The 20,994-nt window shown below is 32.7% G+C and overlaps 4 protein-coding genes across 4 annotated transcripts; 3 read left to right on the forward strand and 1 right to left on the reverse strand.

Annotated features, from left to right (window-relative positions):
* Window positions 1-2,772: 2,772 nt before the first annotated feature.
* On the forward strand, window positions 2,773-4,778 carry LOC106757796 (uncharacterized acetyltransferase At3g50280). Its single transcript, XM_014640594.2, has 2 exons — window positions 2,773-3,553; window positions 3,876-4,778. Exons 1-2 carry the CDS (start codon window positions 2,800-2,802, stop codon window positions 4,607-4,609), a joined length of 1,488 nt encoding a protein of 495 aa, XP_014496080.2. The 5' UTR covers window positions 2,773-2,799; the 3' UTR covers window positions 4,610-4,778.
* A 2,753-nt stretch (window positions 4,779-7,531) lies between these two features.
* On the forward strand, window positions 7,532-9,389 carry LOC106757798 (uncharacterized acetyltransferase At3g50280). The gene is made up of 2 exons (XM_014640596.2): window positions 7,532-8,321; window positions 8,510-9,389. Exons 1-2 carry the CDS (start codon window positions 7,694-7,696, stop codon window positions 9,301-9,303), a joined length of 1,422 nt encoding a protein of 473 aa, XP_014496082.1. The 5' UTR covers window positions 7,532-7,693; the 3' UTR covers window positions 9,304-9,389.
* Window positions 9,390-12,643: 3,254 nt separating this feature from the next.
* LOC106757013 (uncharacterized acetyltransferase At3g50280-like) lies at window positions 12,644-14,546 on the forward strand. Its single transcript, XM_022779000.1, has 2 exons — window positions 12,644-13,268; window positions 13,712-14,546. Exons 1-2 carry the CDS (start codon window positions 12,662-12,664, stop codon window positions 14,476-14,478), a joined length of 1,374 nt encoding a protein of 457 aa, XP_022634721.1. The 5' UTR covers window positions 12,644-12,661; the 3' UTR covers window positions 14,479-14,546.
* A 2,012-nt stretch (window positions 14,547-16,558) lies between these two features.
* Window positions 16,559-20,723, reverse strand: LOC106756754 (26S proteasome non-ATPase regulatory subunit 7 homolog A). The gene is made up of 10 exons (XM_014639314.2): window positions 20,379-20,723; window positions 19,320-19,412; window positions 19,154-19,235; window positions 18,889-18,985; window positions 18,645-18,720; window positions 18,436-18,494; window positions 18,160-18,282; window positions 17,839-17,896; window positions 17,675-17,760; window positions 16,559-16,904 (listed from the first exon to the last, which is right to left on the reverse strand). Exons 1-10 carry the CDS (start codon window positions 20,563-20,565, stop codon window positions 16,836-16,838), a joined length of 930 nt encoding a protein of 309 aa, XP_014494800.1. The 5' UTR covers window positions 20,566-20,723; the 3' UTR covers window positions 16,559-16,835.
* Between the last annotated feature and the right edge of the window lie 271 nt (window positions 20,724-20,994).

Genomic DNA, 20,994 nt, shown 5'->3' on the forward strand with positions numbered 1-20,994 from the left:
TGTAACGGAAACTAATTAGAAGGAAGATATTGAAAAGAAGGAAGCCTGAATAAAAAGTAGAGAAGATAGAAGCTAGGAAGCACTTGGCAAATTATTCGAGTTTAGATAATAGCTATGCGAAAATAGTAAATAATCTTTTCCATTTTTGCTGGAATAAAATGCATGAAACAAACTTTTAGGTATTGTGCGTATAAATTGATTTGTGTAATCTTTCCATTTTTATTATATTATTGATTCTTTTTGTAATTGATAGTTTTTATCCTATTTTATGACTTAAAAAATGATTAAAAATAAACAATGATATGTTAACACATTTTTTTACAATATTTTAATACAGTATATATATTACTTTTTTTTATTAAAGTTAGGATAAGAAATAAATAATAATTAATAAAAAAATAACACGTGAACTTTATCAAGATGTTATTAAAAAAAATTATGTTAAAATATATATTTTTTCTTGAAAAGTAATCCATTGAAACAAATAACAATCGTTAAAGTTTATCGTCAGTACTACTCTGGTGAAATTTGTTCTGTGTAATACTTTCATTAATAATTCTGGTACATATACCAATTTCGCAAATATTTTTGAACTTTAAAATATGAAAGTTGTAAGTATGTTATCGAACATTGTATATACAGCTAGTGGATCCTCTTGTATACAGCTCACATGAACAATTTGATGTATGTATCTTAACCAAACCCTATTTCTAGAGTATTTTAACGTTCTTAATTAATAGATGTAGACGTACACATGCTTCAAGATAGGCCAAACTACCCTTACAAAACTTTCAACCATTTGAAATACTGAAAAACACAACACCATTTTTTCATTGCCGCTGAGCCGCCAATCGCCGCCGTAAAAAATCGAACCAAGATAACGTTGTCTCAAACAAAACCTATATACCCTCTGAAAAAAATTAACATAGATGAAAACCTCTCTGGTAGTTAATAACCTGCCCGACAAAGTCGACACCTTGACGATCATACGTTGTGGACTTTGAGTTAGGTTAACTTACTCCAAAAAATTAAGTCAAAAGGCATGACAGCTAAGGCTAATTGTTAGTCATGTTAGGGGCGGCAGCTTTTAAAATTTATTTCAAACTTTCTTTCAATCGCCTTTTTGTTTTGTTATAATTTCCTCGTTAAAAAATATCTTCTTTCATCACCTTTCTCTTTTAATCGTGGTTTAATGTATATAAGTATACATATTGAGAGAGAGAAAGAGAGATTTAGATTTTAGTGTGTAATGACAGACAGAAATAGAAGATAAAAGGAACAATTCAATAACCATCCAACTTTTTTCATTTGAAATTCTTTTATAGTATTGAATTGACTTTGTAGAAATTGATTTTCGTTGAAAGTGTCGTCTGTAGACTTAAAAATAAGTTAACAATATACTTAAAGACTTAAAGGGCATTTGCTGTCTTAATCTAACAACACATCCATTGTCTGAAGAGCTACATAACTGGCACTTTGGAAAGTACTCGGGACGTCTAAATGCATGCATGCTCCAAACATTTGAAATTTTTTCTTAAATAACCTTTTTAATATTATTCATTTCATATTTTTGGTGACTAATTTTGTTTTATCCTTTATGGTCACTATCATTTAAAATTTTACTCAGTTGATTTTACACTTGGAAGTTTCATCTTTAAGTGATTAAATCATAAATCTAATGTCCTGTCATCAAGATATATACATAACACCAGATGGCATGGTCTTTATACCATACTGATATACATGTAAAAACAAAAACAAAAGTCCTAAGGGTTAAAATATAGTGAAGATTCATATATTATTATAGGATAATAAGTAAATATGATGCAAAAGTTATTTACATATTTAGTATACAATATCATTTATACATTACAAAATATTTTTAAGAAATATAAACCTTCCAATTTTTTTATTTTATATTTAACTTCTTGACTGTTAATAATAGTTAGATTCATTTAATGTTATATTTATTTTGTAATGCATAACATGAATGAGTTTTTATGATTTTTTTATAGTTACTAACAAATATAAAATCATATGTAAAGTAGAGATGTCAAAACGGGTCATCCGGACCGATCCAATACAGGTTGGTCACTTAGTGAGTCAATCCAACCCCGCTTATTTGGTGGGTGAGTTAACTCACTTAATTACAATTATTTTAAATAAATAAAAATTATAAATTTTTTATAATTTAAATCTAAACAAATTTCATTTCCAAATTTAATTAATTTTGAAAATAGAAAACTTAAATAATTTTTTCAAGTAAAAAATAATAATAAATATTTCTTTATAAAATTAAAATTAAATTTTAATAAAATAAAATTACGTAGGTGGGTTGGTGGACCAACCCAGCCCACCACAGATTCAACTTACATTAGTCGAATTTAAATGAATCGAGTTAAAATAGGTTGAGTTTTCAAAATATATATATATATAACTAAATTAAAAATCATGTGAAGAATAATGTGTTTAACGAAAAATTTAAATATACAATATTTATTTACCTTGATATAAAGTCAAGATATTATTGGCAAAGGAGGTTCCGCCTATAGTACTGGGATATCAGTGATTGATTTGATATAAGAAAATGAAGAAAATACGGGACGTAGTTATTTAAAAGTGTTTAAAAAATATTTGGAATAGTTGTGAGAACAGTGAGGAATATGGTTCTTGGTAAGCATTATATGAGATATTATCTTCTTTCCACGTATATAAATAGAATAAACGAGAGATAAAGAAAGAAAAGTTGGTATTATATTTCTTAATGGAGGCTGCAGAACCTGTATTTGTGGAGCACGAATGAAGGCACTTGGAGTGGCCTATATAAGTAGGACATATCCTGTGTGCTCTTTTCAAGAGAAGCAACCAAGTGGTGCATGGTATCTGGTATCTACAACAATGCCTTCTTCTTCTTCTTCTTCTTCTTCTTTCTCTTCCGATGATGCAATTACTGTCCTCTCAAAATGCACTGTTGTGCCTCACCAAAATTCCACACTAGGTGATCTCAAGCTCTCTATATCTGACCTTAACATGCTTCTCTCTCACTACATTCAAAAGGGCTGTCTCTTCACCACCCCATCTCTCCCCTCTCACACTCTCATCCCTCACCTCATCAACGCGCTTTCTCACACACTCTCCCTTTTCCCTCCCTTCGCCGGCCGTCTCAAAACTGACCATCATGGCTACGTCTACATCGCATGCAACGATGCTGGCGTCGACTTCATCCACGCCACCGCCGATCATATCTCCGTTACCGACCTCCTGTCTCCCTCCCATCTTCATCCAACCCTCAACCACTTCTTTCCTTTTCACCACAAAATTAGTTACACCGCTCATTCCTCCCCTATCATGGCCTTTCAAGTCACCGAGCTCGTTGACGGCCTTTTCATCGGTTGTGCTGTCTGCCACGCTGTCACCGACGGAGCCTCCTTCTGGAACTTCTTTAACACCTTCGCTGCACTTTCTAAAGGAGTAACCATATGTCCCTCCAGGCTCCCGGATTTTCGTCGGGATTCCATCCTCACCTCCAATATTCTGCTTCGGCTGCCAAAAGGTAATTATCGCACTAAAGACAAATTTGTTTCAAATATTCTTTTCGTTCTGGAACTACAAAAATTGACGGCTAACCACCGTTCACAGATATTATTCGCAAGAAATAGATTAAACATTTTTCGCAAAAACTATAATAAAATGTTTTTAACTATCGTGATTAAAAGAATTTACACTCATTATAGGAATTAAATAGGTAATTATTAAACTAAGAAAAAGTAATATATTGTCGACAAAAATTAAATCTTGTGTGAAAACAAAATTTAGTGGTGACAACATTTAAAAATTAGAAAAAATTGTTTAGTTGCTAATTGTTGTTTAAGTAGAAATCAAGGTGACCTTCAACGTTGACGCACCCATTCGCGAGAGAATCTTCAGCTTCAGCCGTGAGTCAATTCAGAAGCTGAAAGCCGTAGTGAATAATTGTGGGAAAATTTGTTGGTTGGAGAATGTTGAGTTGATGGGGAAGCTGAGCCACGATACACAAGTGAAAACGACGGAGATTTCATCGTTTCAATCGTTGTGTGCGCTGATGTGGCGGTCCGTTACAAAGGCGAGGAATCTGGAAGGGAGTAAAGTGACGACGTTTCGAATGGCAGTCAATATTCGACATCGCATGGAGCCAAAGTTGGGAGACCATTACTTTGGGAACGCGATTCAGAGCATTGCCACGTATGCAGAAGCGGGTGACGTGGTGTCTAGCGAGCTTGGATGGTGCGCGGAGCAACTGAACAAAAGCGTAAAGGCGTTCGACAGTGCCACAGTGTGCCGCAACGTGGAGAATTGGGAGCGTGAGCCAAAGTGCTTCGAGTTGGGGAACCACGATGGCGCCACTTTGCAGATGGGAAGCTCGCCCAGATTTCCGATGTACGACAATGATTTTGGATGGGGGCGGCCCCTCGCTGTGCGGAGCGGAGGAGCCAACAAGTTCGATGGCAAAATGTCGGCGTTTCCAGGTAGGAATGGCGGTGGTAGCGTTGATTTGGAGGTGGTTTTGGCGCCTCACACCATGGACAAACTTCTCTCGGATCCCGAGTTCATGTCATATGTCTCCGGTTAGTCTGGATTACACCTTTAGAACGTACTATTATTGGTTTCGTTTCGTTAAAATATATAATAAAAATCCGTTTGTCTTTACATTACCTAAAGCTCTAAAAAGGAAAAAAGCTACATTGTTTAATATATTCTGCTTAGAATTTACTGAAAAATGAATATCTACAAATTTTATTTCCCAACATTAAATTCTTATGTCATCATTTTACAAATATTTGAATGTATGAAATATTTGAATTATTATTCAGCTGATATCACCATATATGCTTGAATGCTTCATTCAAGGTTGGACAACTTTTCTTCTTACTACAAATTACTAGTATATGTTTCTTTTAAACATACTTATATTTGTGGAATTTATTAAAAGTTATAATACACATAATTTTTATTCCTATATAGAACTGCTGGAAAACTTTTGCTGAGTTGAGCTGGAGTTTCATCAATACCAATAACCCTTATATTAAAAGTCGACATTAAATCTATGGGTTAAAATATAAAAAATAAATTAGAATTTTAATACGAAATATTTTTTTTTAATACGAAATTGTATAAATCAGTTGGATGTAATTACTACGAAAGAAGGAATTGATCCTTCTATTTTCGGAAAGGAGGGTACTCTCTTACATAACACTCTGCAACAATGAATCGATGTGGTTAAATAAGCTAAAGGAGGAATGGGAAATCAGAGTGCCTTTGTACCCAAGTAAAATAACTCCAATTAAGGTAACATAGAAGTAGAAAAACATTGATCACCTAACATGTATGCGTAAGAAATGGTTTTAATTTTCTCAACAGTCAACCTACAACAACAGTAACAAAAGATCCGAAAGTCACTAGTTCAGAAAAAGAATTGCAAGTAACATCTTTTCTTATCAGAAACCTCAAAAGCAGTACTAGATGCAACAGCCTGTCGAGTCTGGTGCTAAATTGGCAAAAGCCAGTGACAGAAAGCTCTGATGACTAAATCTTTGGAAAAAAAAAATGTTTTTTGTCATACTTTATCTTGGTCTATTTGTTAATTGATTCTTAAAAGTGTTTCCTCCAACTTTTCACTCTCATTCTCTGATTACAACGCCAATATTAGCCCCAGATACAGCACTGCAGAAGAGATGATGCTAGAAGCTGTCTACTAAACATTTCTTAAGCACTGCAGAACAAAATGCTTCAAAATTAAGTCCATAGCAGATTTAGGGGATAAAGAGTACCAGAAAATGCTCTGCGTTCATGGTGCAGCAGTTGAAAACGCAATCACCCTGAAGCCTGGTGAAGAATGGAAATATATCGTATGTAGATTGAAATAAGTTTGATTCACTTCTCTCGTAAATTAAATAATTTGAATCGAGTTGAAGATGTATGCATACGTAAATTAACAACATTTTTGGGTATTTTTATTATTTTTTATAATTTTTTTATTAAAATTATTTATTATTTTAATTGTATAAATTCATTATTTGACTTTTTTTAAATACTAAAATATTATTGAATAATATTTGAATAACTTATTCTTTTCTCAAGTTATTTATTACGATATTTTAGTTTTTAAATACTATCTATAATAATATATGAGGAATTACATAAACATTTTAATTTCATTATTATAAACAAAATAAATAAAACCAATAAACTAATAAAAATATAAAAAGAAATTAAAAATATAATATTAACTGAGATAATTCACCGTGATGAATTAAGTGGGATTACCAAATTTCTTACGTCTTGTTAATTTGAGTGGATTTGAGAGAAGGTAATTGAGTGAATTTGAGAGGATTTGAAGATAAATTTTTTTGTTGTTTATTTGAGTGAATTTAGAGATAAACGAGGGTGGATTTAGAAGTAAAGTTTGTGAGAATTAGTGCAAGATTTAATTTATGTGACAGATTAAAAAAATTTAATACCAAATTCACTCTCACTTATCTCCAAATCTATTCAAATAAACAACAAAAAAATTTATCTTCAAATTCTCTCAATTACACTCTCTAAATCCACTCAAGTATACAAGCCTTAATCAGGAAATATTGATTGAACCGATTATGTTTAGAGAGTTTAATTATGAAAAATGATTTTTTTGACACACTTAAATTTTTTATATTTATTTGATGTTTTCTTTATTTATTTTTTATTCTTTTCTTTTTTGAAAACCTACAAAAAGTTAATATTTTTTTATCATTTTACCCCTTACATTATGTATCAAATAAATATAATCCTGTGTCATGGCATTATTACTTCTTTAATTATCTGATTCTCAGTCAACAAATGTTGCCTCAAAACTTGGGGTGGACATGCAGTGGTGCAGACTCTGCCTCAATCACCTCTCATTGCAGAAATAAATTTATCTTTAATGGTCATTTATATTAGCTGACGTTTCTTTATGCATTTAAAAATAGAATAATTTTATATCTTCTTATTGAAGATATTTTTTTCTTTTGCATTTGAAAATATTAAATATATTTTCATTTATATTTGAAAATATTAAATAATTTTATGTCTCTTACTCTTTCTGTAAATCTTAATTAAATCATTTTAATAATTAAACACTTAATTAAGTTAGTTAATAACTTGAATATTAACAGGACATCTTTTTATTTTCAGATTGGTTTAGTAAATGGTAATATTTCAAATACTACAAGTACATATTTTCCAATAAATCAATACCATATATGTAAATTTATAGGACAATGATATTTTGACAACACTTTTTGACAATTTTTTTACAACGGGACACATGTCATCATTTTATTGGCCTATTTGAATTTATGTTTAAAAAATATTTAAAACGGACCAATCACAAGCTGCCACGTATGCGTTGTAAAAAAATTGTTAAAAAAGTGTTGTTAAAAGAAGTTTTTCTAAATTTATAAGAGCATGATAAAGTGATTATATTTCTTCATTCTTGACCTATTTATCTTTTTATTTATTACTTTTATTTTTCCTTCATCTCTCTCCTCCATAATTTATTTTGCAGGTTTTAAATGTATTCTGAAGGGCATGAACAGCGAGACATGTAGGTAGTTAATATAAATACGGCGCACCCTTGGTTGTCTTCTCCATAGAAACAAGAGTTGGTTTCGTTTTGTTGTTTGTTACGTTAAAAATGTGTTCTCCTTGTGATTCACTGAGTGTGATCTCAAAATGCAAAGTTGTTCCTCAGAAAAACTCTACTATGGGAGATCTTAAACTCTCAATCTCAGACCTTAACATGCTCTTATGTCACTACATCCAAAAGGGGTGTCTCTTCACCACCCCATCTCTACCGTCACAAGCTCTCATTCCTCATCTCACCAAAGCACTATCTCACACCCTCTCCCTTTTTCCTCCCTTTGCAGGTCGCCTCAAAACTGATGTTGACGGCTATGTTTACATCACATGCAACGACGCTGGCGTCGATTTCATCCACGCTACCGCCAATAATATCTCCCTCGCCGACCTCCTGTCACCCTCCGATGTTCATCCAGCTTTTAAGCACCTCTTTCCTTTCCACCAAAAAATTAGTTACACAGCTCATTCCTCCCCTATCATGGCCTTTCAGGTCACCGAGCTCGCCGACGGTGTTTTCATAGGTTGTGCTGTCTGTCACGCCGTCACCGACGGTGCCTCCTTTTGGAACTTCTTTAACACTTTTGCAGCAATTTCTCGAGGAGAAACCGCTTGTCTCTCCAGGCTACCGGATTTTCGTCGGGATTCCATCCTCACCTCCAAGGTCGTGCTTCAACTTCCGAAAGGTGACCACACTTGTTTTCGTTCTTCTATTAAATGTACATTTTTAATTTCTAAATATACCTGCTTTAGAATTATAATTTTTAAGTAAAAGAAAATTCAGTTTTATAGTCAACCAGAAAAAAAAAATCAATAACAACTTTAAAATTTATATATAGAGAGTGTTGACTAACTAATTTTCTTGTTGAAGTAGAAATAAAGGCCACCTTCAACGTTGAAGCGCCATTTCGCGAGAGAATCTTCAGTTTCAGCCATGAATCAATCCAGAAGCTGAAAGCCTTAGTGAACAAACGTCCGATCATGTTCACGCCAGAGAACATTGATGTCGCGGATGAGACAATGGCGAAGCTGAACACTGACACACAACTGAAAACAGCTACAGAAGGCGTAAGGGGTGAAACAACAGAGATTTCTTCATTCCAATCGTTGTGCGCACTGATGTGGAAGTGCGTGACTAGGGCGAGGAATATGGAGAAGACTAAAGTGACGACGTTTCGAACTGCCGCTAATATTCGGCAACGCATGAAGCCCAAGTTGGGGGATTGTTACTTCGGGAATGCGCTTCAGAGCATTACCACGTGTGCAACAGTGGGTGATGTGGTGTTCAAGGACCTTCAATGGTGCGCAGAGCAACTGAGTCGGAGCGTGAAGGCGTTTGATAGCGCCACGGTGCAGCGTAATGTGGATAACTGGGAGCGTGAGCCAAAGTGCTACGAGTTAGGCAACCATGACGGCGCCACTGTGCAGATGGGAAGCTCGCCAAGATTTCCGATGTATGACAACGATTTTGGATGGGGGAGGCCCATAACGGTGCGGAGCGGCGGAGCAAACAAGTTTGACGGTAAAATGTCGGCGTTTCCTGGAAGAAATGGCGATGGCAGCGTCGATGTGGAGGTGGTTTTGGCGCCTGAAACAATGGCGCAACTCGAGTCCGATCCCGAATTCATGCTTTACGTGTCTGCCCAGTGCGTAGAGACACGTGTTTGAATGTGAAGGAAATAATAACTTTCATCGTCGTGGTTGCTGTTAGATTATATTCATGTTCAAGTTTAGTTAAGTTTTCTGCCTTGTTGTTTGGGTCAACATCTTTGCATGGATGTCATGTTTATTGGTATTTATTATTATTGATTTGACTTCTTGAAAATCTCATCATTTTTATGTTTTTTATATAAAAAAACATTTAATAATCCGTTAACTAATAATAAATTAATTTATTCTAATTAGTAACAATCAGTTTCTTATATATATAAAAAAAGTAACACCATCAGTTTGAGTTTAATTCTACAAGTACCTATAAAATTAAATGAACTAATTGCATTTAATGATTCTACAAACCCCACCAAGTATATTAAAGAAATATCAGCTTTTAGTTTCTCATATATCTTTAGTCCTAATAATTATTAGATTTTAAGAGAGATTAAAGTGTAAGAAAAGAGCAAAGTTATTAAATCTCACGAAAACTAGAAATAAATAAAAGACTGAAAGTGAAAAAAAGAAGAAGAGAGTCTAGAGTTAAAACAACAGAGGAGACTACAATCTTTGTAAACATTTAATAAGATGTTCTTGACTGTTAAACTTTTTCCAAAATAATTTAGGAAATTAGGGAAAATTAAATGAATTTTGTATACACTAAATTTTTTTAAGAAGGCAGTTTTTATATAATAGTTAATTTTATAATAAATTTGAAATTGAATTTTAACTTATAAATATTTTATTTTTGAATTTTTATGCTCTTAAGTCAACGATGCCCTTAATATTAAACGTGTGAATTCGTATGGCTAAACATTTCTGGAATTAAAATGGGATAACGAATGACATCTTGGTCCATGCGTGTACATATATATATTTATAGCCTCTGTCCACTTGCATGGATTCTCATGGGCCAATAATAGCGGTGCCATTCCTATGACCAATGACCAAATAAAAGTTGCACTAATGATTCATTATATCAGTCCCATACGTTAAGTGCCATTCATTACCTGAAAAAAATAAATAAAGAAAAGCACATGCAATTCATCGAATAAAAATGGCAATGGTGCATGCATGCATGATAAATTGGCAATTCGTAATCCAATTGGACTGTTGCCATTCTTGAGAATGCAGTTTTCAACTCTGAAAAACAAGTTATTCGAAAGCGTCTCTTAGATGAATTTGAGCAATACATATAGGTCAAGTTTATCTGCCTGCAACACATGCACGGGTCTTTATAATTAAGGGAACAAAGCGTTCCAAATCAATTTTAACACTCACAAACTACTTATCACTACCTTGCATTTCACCCTTTTTTTAATTTAAACATGATATTTATGAAAAAAAACCATATATATTGCAATTAGTAAAAATAAGTGTACATACAGACCAAAAACGCAATAAAACACGTAAGTGAAATATTTAATACTTATTACTTATATATATATATATATATATATATATATATATATATATATATATATATATATATATATATATATATATATATATATGTCTAAATTTGAATAATAAATTTCAAATTAATAAACTAAAAGTTTATAAATGTAAAAATTTGATATTCACAATAATTCTTTATAAATTCATATACTGACACAATGCTAAACACATTAGATGTAAAAAATTCTAAGATAAATTTATATCGAATAGATATATCCAATGTTATTGCTAAACACATAAATTTACGTTACTTAAAAAAATTCTAATGTAAATTTATATCGAATAGTTGTACACATGTAAAAACATAATATTACATTAGACCAGATCAGGTTTGACTAAAAAAAACTGATAACAATAAAAAAAAACTACATTAAAATAAACATTTTTAAGTTTAATTTATCATATTGCATGTCAAATAAAGGACTTTTAAAAAGTCTAAGAAAAATTGAAAAATAGGGAATCAAATTTAGAAAAAGTGATTAGGTTACACTAAAAGAAGATTGGAAGAGAATTGAATATCCTTAAATATATTCAACTCAATTTCTTTGAGAATTCATTAAGCTCTCTTAGAATTTGAGTTATTTATTCATCAATTCTTTTCAAACCTTCATTAAAAACCATTCATTTGATACGTATCACGTCAAAAAGAACCAAATTTATAAATATCTATTTGAATATAGTTTTTTTATTTGATAATATAAATAAATCGATGTAAAAATCGAGATTTGATTTCAATTTTAAATTTTATAAAAGTAAAAAGAAAAAACAATAAACTTTTTTCATAAATTTATTTTTATAAACATACACTCCAAATAAAACAAAGGAGTTTTTATAATCTTGTATTCTATGTGAAGTTAATATATAGTCTGATATAAAATTTAAAATATTGAGTTAAATAGAAAGATATTAATATATCTGGAAAGTTCTTTTAAAGTATTATTAAAATAATTTGCTATTAAAATATACTCTCACATAAAATATTATTAAAATAATAATAATTATTATAATAATAAAAGATATTATTAGGGACCAAACCATATTCATGCACTGGAAACTAACGAACTTTCCTAAGTTAAATAACTTTAAAGATAAAAAGTTTATAGCTATTATTAAAATTATTAATACTAATTCTCTATCACGTGATATCATATAATTTATATTTTATTTTATTTTTTAACTAAAAAATCAACTTATTTATGCAATAATTTTTCCCCAAAAATATAAATTATGAATAAGTTATCCATCCTTTAACAGTTAAATAAATGAAAGTCAGGAAAAAATTTGATTTCAATCAAAATTTTGGTGATGGCTCAGTTTTGAATATGATATGATGTCTTCTTTATTATATTTTGTTCTTCAAATTTTATGATATGTTACCAATAAATATTGTATTGTAGATATATTAATATATGAGAAAAAGTTTTTTTAATAACACTCTTTTAATAATTTTTTTACAACAACTAACAATTTGTAATTTATCTGTTTTAAATATATTTAAAAACATAAATTTAAATAAATCAATAAAATTATAACATTTCTATCGTTATAAAAAAAATTATAAAAAAATGTTGTTAAAATATCATAATCGCAATAAGAGTTGGAAAATAACATTTTAACATCATTTTTTGACACCATTTTGACACTGCACACGTGTTGGACGATTTCAAATTAAAAAAACAAACTTTAGTTTTTCTCTTCCAAATATACTCCTGTCTCAACTTTTTTAATTTAAAATTGTTCAATCTCATTTTGACACATCTGTAATGTCAAAATAGTGTCAAAAAATGGTGTTAAAATATCATTTTCCTTTTCTATGAGAGTTTACCGGAGAGATAGTTTGTGAGGTATATAAAGAGGAGATCCAAGCTACTTTTCCATAGAAATGAGTTCTTCTTATACTTCTTCTCTGTGTGAAGAAATGGCTGTGATATCAAAATGCACTGTTGTTCCTCACCAAAACTCCACTCTCGGAGACCTAAAGCTCTCCATCTCAGATCTTAACATGTTTTTGGCTCACTACATTCAAAAGGGCTGTCTCTTCACCACCCCATCTCTCCCCTCTCACACTCTCATCCCTCACCTCATCAACGCGCTTTCTTGCACGCTCTCAATTTTTCCTCCTTTAGCTGGCCGATTCAAAACGAATGCCGACGGCCACGTCTATATCGCATGCAACGACGCTGGCGTTGACTTCATCCACGCCACCGCCACCGATCTCTCTGTCACCGACCTCCTGTCGCCGTCCGATGTCCACCCGGCCTTTAAGAAATTCTTCCCTTTCCACCACAAACTCAGTTACACCGCCCATTCCTCCCCCATCATGGCCATTCAGGTCACTCAACTCGCTGACGGTATTTTCATCGGTTGCGCCGTCTGCCATGCTGTTACCGACGGCTCCTCCTTTTGGAACTTCTTTAACACCTTTTCTGCAGTTTCTCGCGGAGGACTCATATGTCCCTCTAGGCTCCCGGATTTTCACCGGGAATCAATCCTCATGTCGAAAGTCGTTCTTCGAATGCCCCAAGGTAATAATCGCAATATCGATTAATCTACTTCTTCATCTGTTTCATACTAACAAAAAATATTCTATTTTTTTTCCAGCGCTTTTTTTTTCTCTTACATTCCTCTCTAGTTTTTTATGGAAAAAATCATTTCACTCCAATAAATAACATTTGATAATGCAAAAGTAAAATTGTGAGTAAAAAGATAGTGAACATTTATTTATAAAAAATAAAAAGAATAAATATTATTAAATGAATATAATTTTTTTTTTTTGCTGTGAGAGCATTATTGTCCCGTTTTTATATATATGTATACAGTTAGAGAGCATTATATTGAATACAAAAATTTTACACTCACTGAAAACTATATGAGTAATTAAAAAATATATATTAAACCGCAAAAATCTTGAAGGGAAATGAATTTCAGTATGAACTTGCATATTAAAATGAATTTTGTGTTTAAGTAGAAATGAAGGTTACCTTCGATGTTGACTCGCCCTTTCGAGAGAGAATCTTCAGTTTCAGCCGTGAATCGATTCAGAAGTTGAAAGGCTCGGTGAACAACAGTAGAAAAATATTTGGAGGAGAGAAGGAGGGGGTGGAGGTTGAGTTAATGGCGAAGCTGAGCAATGACACAGAATTGAAAAAGGTCGCAGTGGGCCAAACAACAGAGATTTCTTCGTTTCAGGCCTTGTGCGCGCTCATGTGGCGTTGCGTGACTAGAGCGAGGAATTTGGAGAAGGGTAAAACGACGACGCTTCGAATGGCAGTTAATGTTCGGCAACGTTCGGAGCCTAAGTTGGGGGATTGTTACTTCGGGAATGCGATTCAAAGCATCGTGACGCATGCAGCAGTTGGTGACGTGGTATCCATGGACCTTGGCTGGTGTGCGGAACAGGTGCACAAGAGCGTGATCGCGTTCAGTAGTGATACGGTGCGTCGTAACGTGGAGAATTGGGAGCGTGAGCCCAAATGCTTCGAGTTAGGGAACCATGACGGTGCCACCGTGCAGATGGGAAGCTCTCCAAGATTTCCGATGTACGACAGCGATTTCGGGTGGGGACGGCCATTGGCCGTGCGAAGTGGTGGAGCTAACAAGTTCGATGGAAAACTGTCGGCGTTTCCCGGGAGAAATGGCGGTGGCAGCACCGATTTGGAAGTGGTTTTGGCGCCTGACACGATGGCGCGTCTGGAGTCTGATCCTGAGTTCATGATTTACGTGTGTGGACAATAGGACCACATGTTTGAATCTTATTTCTGTTTTTAAATTTATGTTTTGAATTCTGATTTCGGTCACATTTCCTCAGCACTGTGACCACCTTTTATTTTCTCATAATACATAAAATGTTTGTTTCATAGTCTTTTTCTTCATTTTCTTTAATTTACTTCCACTGTTTTAAAAAAAATTAATTTAATCTTAAATTTAATTTAAATAAGTGAATTTGGCTTCTTTTGTTTGCGATATAAGATCCCTATGCTAAGAATCTGTTTTGTGACGAAGACGACCTCATCCTCTTTGCAGCAGCAGAAATGCTTGAAGGTCTTTAGAATCCTCATTCCAAAAATTAGCATTTCGAAACAAGATCCGCTCCTTTAGCCAAACCAACTTTAGCAACCTAAATCCAGTAGGTTTAACCGTAATATAGTTTACAAAATTCAATATTTTACTGCCTAAATTTTTCTGGTGCTATCATTTTTAATCGTGTAAAATAATTATCGGAATGATGCACTTTTTTTTTTCTTAATCTCATTATATCATGTATAAAAAAACTTACACATATAATTAAAAAATAAGGATGGAAGTTACGTATATTTTTTAAAAATTAAATAAATAAATAAACCAAAATTTTAAATTTTAAAAATTTAGAAACTAAAATTATAATCTATTTAATATTGTGGTCAACTCTGTATGTAATAAATAAATAAGTTATGATCAACTGATTTATTCTAATTAATAACGCTTTAATTTTAACTTTAACCTGTCGATAAAATTATATTTTATTCTGAAAATAATTAAATATTTAATGGCGTTTTTCTATTTATTGTTATTGTATTTAGTGCGTGAAATCAATGTCACTTTTAATACTTTTAATGATTTTAATGATATTAATGATACATGTAGATACAAATCTTATTTTATTGTAGGATAGAATTAGATTTAAAATTCAACTTTTAATAAAGAAATTTGAGACAAAGAGAAAAAAAAAAATAGAAAGAAAATGAGAGATAAACATTCAATTAGAACAAAAATATCAGGTTAAAAGTTGAGAATTTTGAAAGTTAGAAGTTGAAGGAGAAGAGTTCCGAAGAGAGGGAGAGGAAAATAAGAGAGAGTGAGTCCATGAGAAGACAAATAATAGGGTTTGGGGTTTAATAAAATAAGAGAGATGGTTTTAGAGGAAAATGGGAAAATGTTTGAAAAATTGGACACCAATAACATTAGTGGTTTGCCACATCTTTCTATACTTAAATTGGTAATGAAAAATTTATTTTGTTGTGATTTTAAAATTGGGTTGTCCAGATGTGTTTGTGTTCCTGGAATTGCTCTTCATGCCTATTGTATTGTATTGTATTTTTTATAGATCATGGAAAAGTTTATTTAATTTTTTTCCCTTAAATATTCATTAGAAACTTTTATCAAAAAAGACGAAAATAAAGTTACTAAGATGCATTATGCACTGGACAAAGAATCTCGAATTGTCTAAAACATTATTTTATATGTTAATCAATATATTAAATCACTTATAAAGAAATATAGAAAATAGTGACATACGTGCAAATATGTATGTCGATTGGTTTAAATGTCATTAGATGAGTGGTGTGAATGGAAATAGCTTTGAATTTGTTTTAGTGAAGGGTAAAGAGGAAAAATACAAGGGTTTGATTGAAAAGGAATTTAAACTTGTTATGAATTATAAGTGTTGGTCATCGTTCTGTTTTATTTCTCATTCTTTTATTATTTTCTTTCTTCTTGTCTAAAACAAACTCAGCATATTTTCTCTTTCTTGGTTAATTTTAGGCTACAATTAAATAAAATAAAAGTTTATAGCTTCAATCCTGAGTTTGTTTTGAGTAAACTTTGATGCTTCTTATACAAGATGATTATCATTTAAATTCAAGCTGGTATGTTTCGAAAAATAAAAATGGTTGAAAATAGAAAACTAGCAAGTAATTTACAGTCTAAATAATTTACATTTGCAATGCATATTGTCCATAAACCATAGCATGGCATCTTATATGATTTCTTCCTAGTCGCAACTAAACACAATGTACGGGATTCAGCGGATTCCGATCAATTAAAATTCAGAAAAAAATTAAGCAGGGCAAAAGATATTTCTGAAATCTAAATTTGTTTGTAATCACGAATTCTTTAACAGCCGTTTCCAAAACTACCAAACAAAGAAACTGAGCAACGTAATGAAGGGTAAACAGCATGGGGCACCTGAACAAGCATAAAAGGATCATTATGCCACGTTTGGTGTAAGTTATCTAACCCGACAAAAGAAAAAAAATTGAAAAAAAAAAGTGTTACAATCTTAATCCAAGTATTCAATAACATTGAGATTTCCGAACATCACAATCCATCAAAACTTATGCAGCTGCACTCGGCACTGTAACTGACTTTGAGTCTTCTGCCCGTTCATGTTCTTTATTAAGCATCTGAAATCACATTACAATAAATAAAGACATGAAACACAGTAAATCAGTGATGATTTAGCAACCTCTTTCACTTCACAAGATTAACTCATCATTTTTTATATAGATATAATCCCTGTACCCAGTACGGTGTACACAGAGAATCAATGGGTTTGATTTAGTTTGAATTCAATAATCCAAACTGATTAGTTTTGATTTTTAACCTAATCAAAATCGATGTATTAGCTTGAGAATTAGATTTATGAACTACAAAAACTCAAAAAAAATTAATATTGTAAGTTTTTCATCTTTAATTATTATGCACAGAATTTTATAGTACAATCGTGTATTTCTCTTTTAACTTCTACATCATTTTAGTTAATGTAAGCCAATTACAATAAGATGTAATTTACCCCTTTTAATGACATGATTATGGGAGTTTTTTTTAACAAAATGTATTCGTTCTATTTCTAAAATAAAATTCTGCACATTTGCATCTATGGACTCAAATTGATCCAAACCAACCAGTTCTTGATTGGTTGCGGATCGTCCAATGAAAAATTAACCAATAAAAATTAATTGGTTCAGATTTCATTTTCCTCAAATCCAATTCTAAGTAATCCATGAACAGTCAAGTGCCTAGGTTATTAAATACTGAACTTTAATATACTCAAAATTAATTGGTTCAGATTTCATTTTCCCAACCTTGCAACAATTGCTATTCTCATAATACGGTAACAGATTACGCAATCAGCATACAAAAATGATACTTGCGTTAGGGAATTGTATCTAACCTTGTTGTTAATCAAGTTGTGGAGTGCAATTACACTTCTAATGAGAGACGAGAGGTATATTACCAGCATCATATCATTGGTTTTCACTACACAAGACAGATCAACGATTTAAAAGAGATATTCTAGAAAAACATGACAATGAAAATTACAAGGCACAAATCTACCTGCAAACGCCTTGATAAGATCAGCCACGTTAAGATTTGGTAGCAGGTTAAACACGTCCTGCAAATTGCAAACAGAAATGAGACGGTTAGAAAGAATGATGTAGCATAAGAAAAAAAAGGAAAAATAATGCTTCTATTATTCCAAGCAATTAAGCCTTCCAGCCATTAATGTCACATCACATCTTTGTTAGTTTTGTTACAGATGGTTCCAAATTAAACTAGGAAATTCGGATCAGCAGAAAATACTAAATCAGGATTCTTGAACTAATTGATAACAAAGTAAATAATCTGGAATTTACTGAGCCTGAATGAGAAACGAACCTGCAGATGGTACAGGATCTCATGGTTTAAGGGAAGCTTTCCATCAATGACAAGGTCAAGGTAACTCCTTATCTCTTTAAGTCTAGCATCCAAACCCTTCAGGGCTGTAAGTTTTGCACTTACCTAAGTAAAAATTACATTGTCAACACTCAACATCAATTATTTTTCTTTTAAAAGGACAACAAACGTATTAGAAGTAAAAAAACAAATAGAATCAGGAAAAGAGAACACAGTGAAAGAAATTAATAAGGACGTGTCATGAGGGAAAAGTAAAACCTCGGTCGCAAGGGTGCTAATTGTTGTATCTTTTACATCTCTAAGTAAATGCTCGACTCCTGCACAAGGGTAAGAAGAATAAAAAGAGAGGAATTGGTTACACAACTGTATGAATGATAAAATTCAAAATTTTCTTTTAAGAAAACAGAATAAAAAAAAGAAAGGGTCGAGGTGGATGGGAAAGGATGGCTTAAGAAAGCAAGGAATACCTATTTCTTCAACTTCATGAGCTGCAATCTCTGATGGCACATGTACAAAGACCTTTTGGCTTTTTTGGGTGGCATTCTGTATTCAGAATAAACTATATGTTACTTTCTTTGACTACTAATTAATTTAGTGATGAGCAAACAATAGCTCCCTTCCCACCATCATACACAGCAAGAACGCTTTTGCAATAATATCAGTAAAAAGAATAAAACATGTCTATCACAGATATAAAGACATAATTTCTACCTCTTTAACCTCTTCAACAGCGTAATATGCTTTTGTTGGGATTCCCAATTCCTTGGGTTCAACATCAATGATAACCAAGACAGGATTTGGAACATAACTGCAATCATTATTAGCTTGGTCAATTTGGACAAAGATTAGGATAAGGACACAATGAAGCAAAGAGCTTAAGAGTAACACCTCCCAGATAAATTAATGCTAAAAGGAAGTGAAGAAAACACATGGCATTGAAATATTATTATACACAAGTTTTCGGATCAAAACATACTCGTTAAATAAGCCATGAATGTCAAGGTCATTTTCACGCAGCTTTGGACCTGTGCTATACCACCCCACAACATGCTCCTTTGCTGTAAACAAAAAAAAAAAATCCATGCTCAATTATATTAGAGTATTCAATTAATAAAGGAAAAACAAATTCTCCCAACTCATACCATTTATTCTTTTAAACATGGAAAACATTGATTCATGGTAATTGTGGTCAAGAAACCAGATGCTCGGATCCTTGTCATCTTCTTCAAACGGCACTGTCAATAAGAGAACTAAGAAGTGAGCAATGTTGTCAATATTAAGATCACAGTAGGGATTCAGAGAGGGATCGCAAGATCGTAAAACATATGATCCTATTAGGGTTAGGGCGATCTTACCAAAATGTAAAATCGTCCTACTATATAACACAGAGAAAACCACGCGTATAGAAAATAGGTAATAAATAGATAATAGCAACAATGAAGCAAATAAAACGGAAATTTAATAACCATGGCATCCAAAGAGACTCATGATATAATTAGTCGCGTAAATATCCACCAGTTCCAGACCCATTATCACCATGCCCAAAAAGGCCAATTTTCAGTTATCGCAAAGCAAACCAAAACACTAAACCTGTAACAGCGTCCAGAGATGAGGAAGATGTGAAGGGAATCAGCAAGAAAGGGTCGAGGGAGATGGGAAAGGATGGCTTAAGAAAGCAAGGCAGGCGAGTGAAAGAGAAAGTGTTCTGAGTGGCTGTTGTGAAGCAGAACTAAGTATAGATGAACCTGTAAAGGGCTTGGTCACATATAGACAAGGGTGAAGGAGCAAGTGCGACATGAACAACGGAGTCGAAACACAGCCTCAAAACTTACAGAAATTGATCAACGACATGCTACTGCTCTCAGCTTCGTTTTACTAAGACAACATGCTTTTTAAAGTCTCTTAGGGAAATTAAAATCTTGGCCACCACGATAAATAAACCTAGTTAGACATTAAATTTACATTCTGTAATTCTAAGATTAAGCTCCTAACAGGTTGTGTATATGTTCAAGAGATTTAAGTACAGCGAGAGGGGTTTTAGGGTCGAAATTTCTTTAATCAAATTTTAGGATCAACAAACTCGCGGGATCTCACTGATATCTATTACCGCTACAAAATTAGGGCAAAAATCCTCGCAACAACTCCAACAACTATTTAGTAAAGGAATGCCGTAATGGAAAGAGAAAAGAACAGATCCGAACCGGCGTAGCTGTTGGTAACATCGACGGTGCCTTTGAAAGATGAGCCGAGCAAAACGCCGACAACGCGCTTGCGCGTGTCCTTGGCGACTCTATTGTAGTTGTCGACGATGCTAAGAAGCACGAGCGGATGAACCACGACCTTCTCGATTGGTCGAGATGAGATTTGCTGCGTCTTTATCACGTCCATTGCAATTCCAGAAACTCGAATTTCCCTTTATCTTCTTCCTCTTCTTCTTCTTCTTCGTCTTCCAACTTCAATTCTTTTCTTCCCCCTCTCCTCTCTTCTCTTCTGCGCCTAACTCAACTCCTTTGCCTTTTCTTCTACTTTTCTTTGCGTGTTGTGTCGGATTGGACTCTCATCTTCGTATTTTATTTAATCTCTCGGCCCGCTCTTTTCTCCTAAAACTACATTGGGCCTTAGGCCCAATATTAAATCAAAACTTCTGGCATCCGTCAGTTAACTTAGCTAGTATATATTTTCCAGTAAAAAATAATTAATTTATATTAGTTGAAATTTATTAACAATTTTGTTAATGATTGATATAAACTTGTTTTCATTACTTGCGAATATAACAATGAAATCATTAAGATTAAATATATTTTTAGTCCTTTAATT

The sequence above is a fragment of the Vigna radiata genome, chromosome 3, assembly GCF_000741045.1.
Source record: "Vigna radiata var. radiata cultivar VC1973A chromosome 3, Vradiata_ver6, whole genome shotgun sequence".
NCBI classification, from domain to species: Eukaryota; Viridiplantae; Streptophyta; class Magnoliopsida; order Fabales; family Fabaceae; genus Vigna; species Vigna radiata.

Excerpts from the sequence above, each read along its gene's own strand:
- LOC106757796 (XM_014640594.2), top strand. The coding sequence starts at position 2,800 with ATGAAGGCACTTGGAGTGGCCTATATAAGTAGGACATATCCTGTGTGC. Across the intron at positions 3,554-3,875 it reads TCTGCTTCGGCTGCCAAAAG|AAATCAAGGTGACCTTCAAC; the intron begins GTAATTATCGCA and ends TTGTTTAAGTAG.
- LOC106757798 (XM_014640596.2), top strand. The coding sequence starts at position 7,694 with ATGTGTTCTCCTTGTGATTCACTGAGTGTGATCTCAAAATGCAAAGTT. Across the intron at positions 8,322-8,509 it reads CGTGCTTCAACTTCCGAAAG|AAATAAAGGCCACCTTCAAC; the intron begins GTGACCACACTT and ends TTGTTGAAGTAG.
- LOC106757013 (XM_022779000.1), top strand. The coding sequence starts at position 12,662 with ATGGCTGTGATATCAAAATGCACTGTTGTTCCTCACCAAAACTCCACT. Across the intron at positions 13,269-13,711 it reads CGTTCTTCGAATGCCCCAAG|AAATGAAGGTTACCTTCGAT; the intron begins GTAATAATCGCA and ends GTGTTTAAGTAG.
- LOC106756754 (XM_014639314.2), bottom strand. The coding sequence starts at position 20,565 with ATGGACGTGATAAAGACGCAGCAAATCTCATCTCGACCAATCGAGAAG. Across the intron at positions 19,413-20,378 it reads TGTTACCAACAGCTACGCCG|TGCCGTTTGAAGAAGATGAC; the intron begins GTTCGGATCTGT and ends TCTTATTGACAG. Across the intron at positions 18,283-18,435 it reads TTAGCACCCTTGCGACCGAG|GTAAGTGCAAAACTTACAGC; the intron begins GTTTTACTTTTC and ends ATTTTTACTTAG.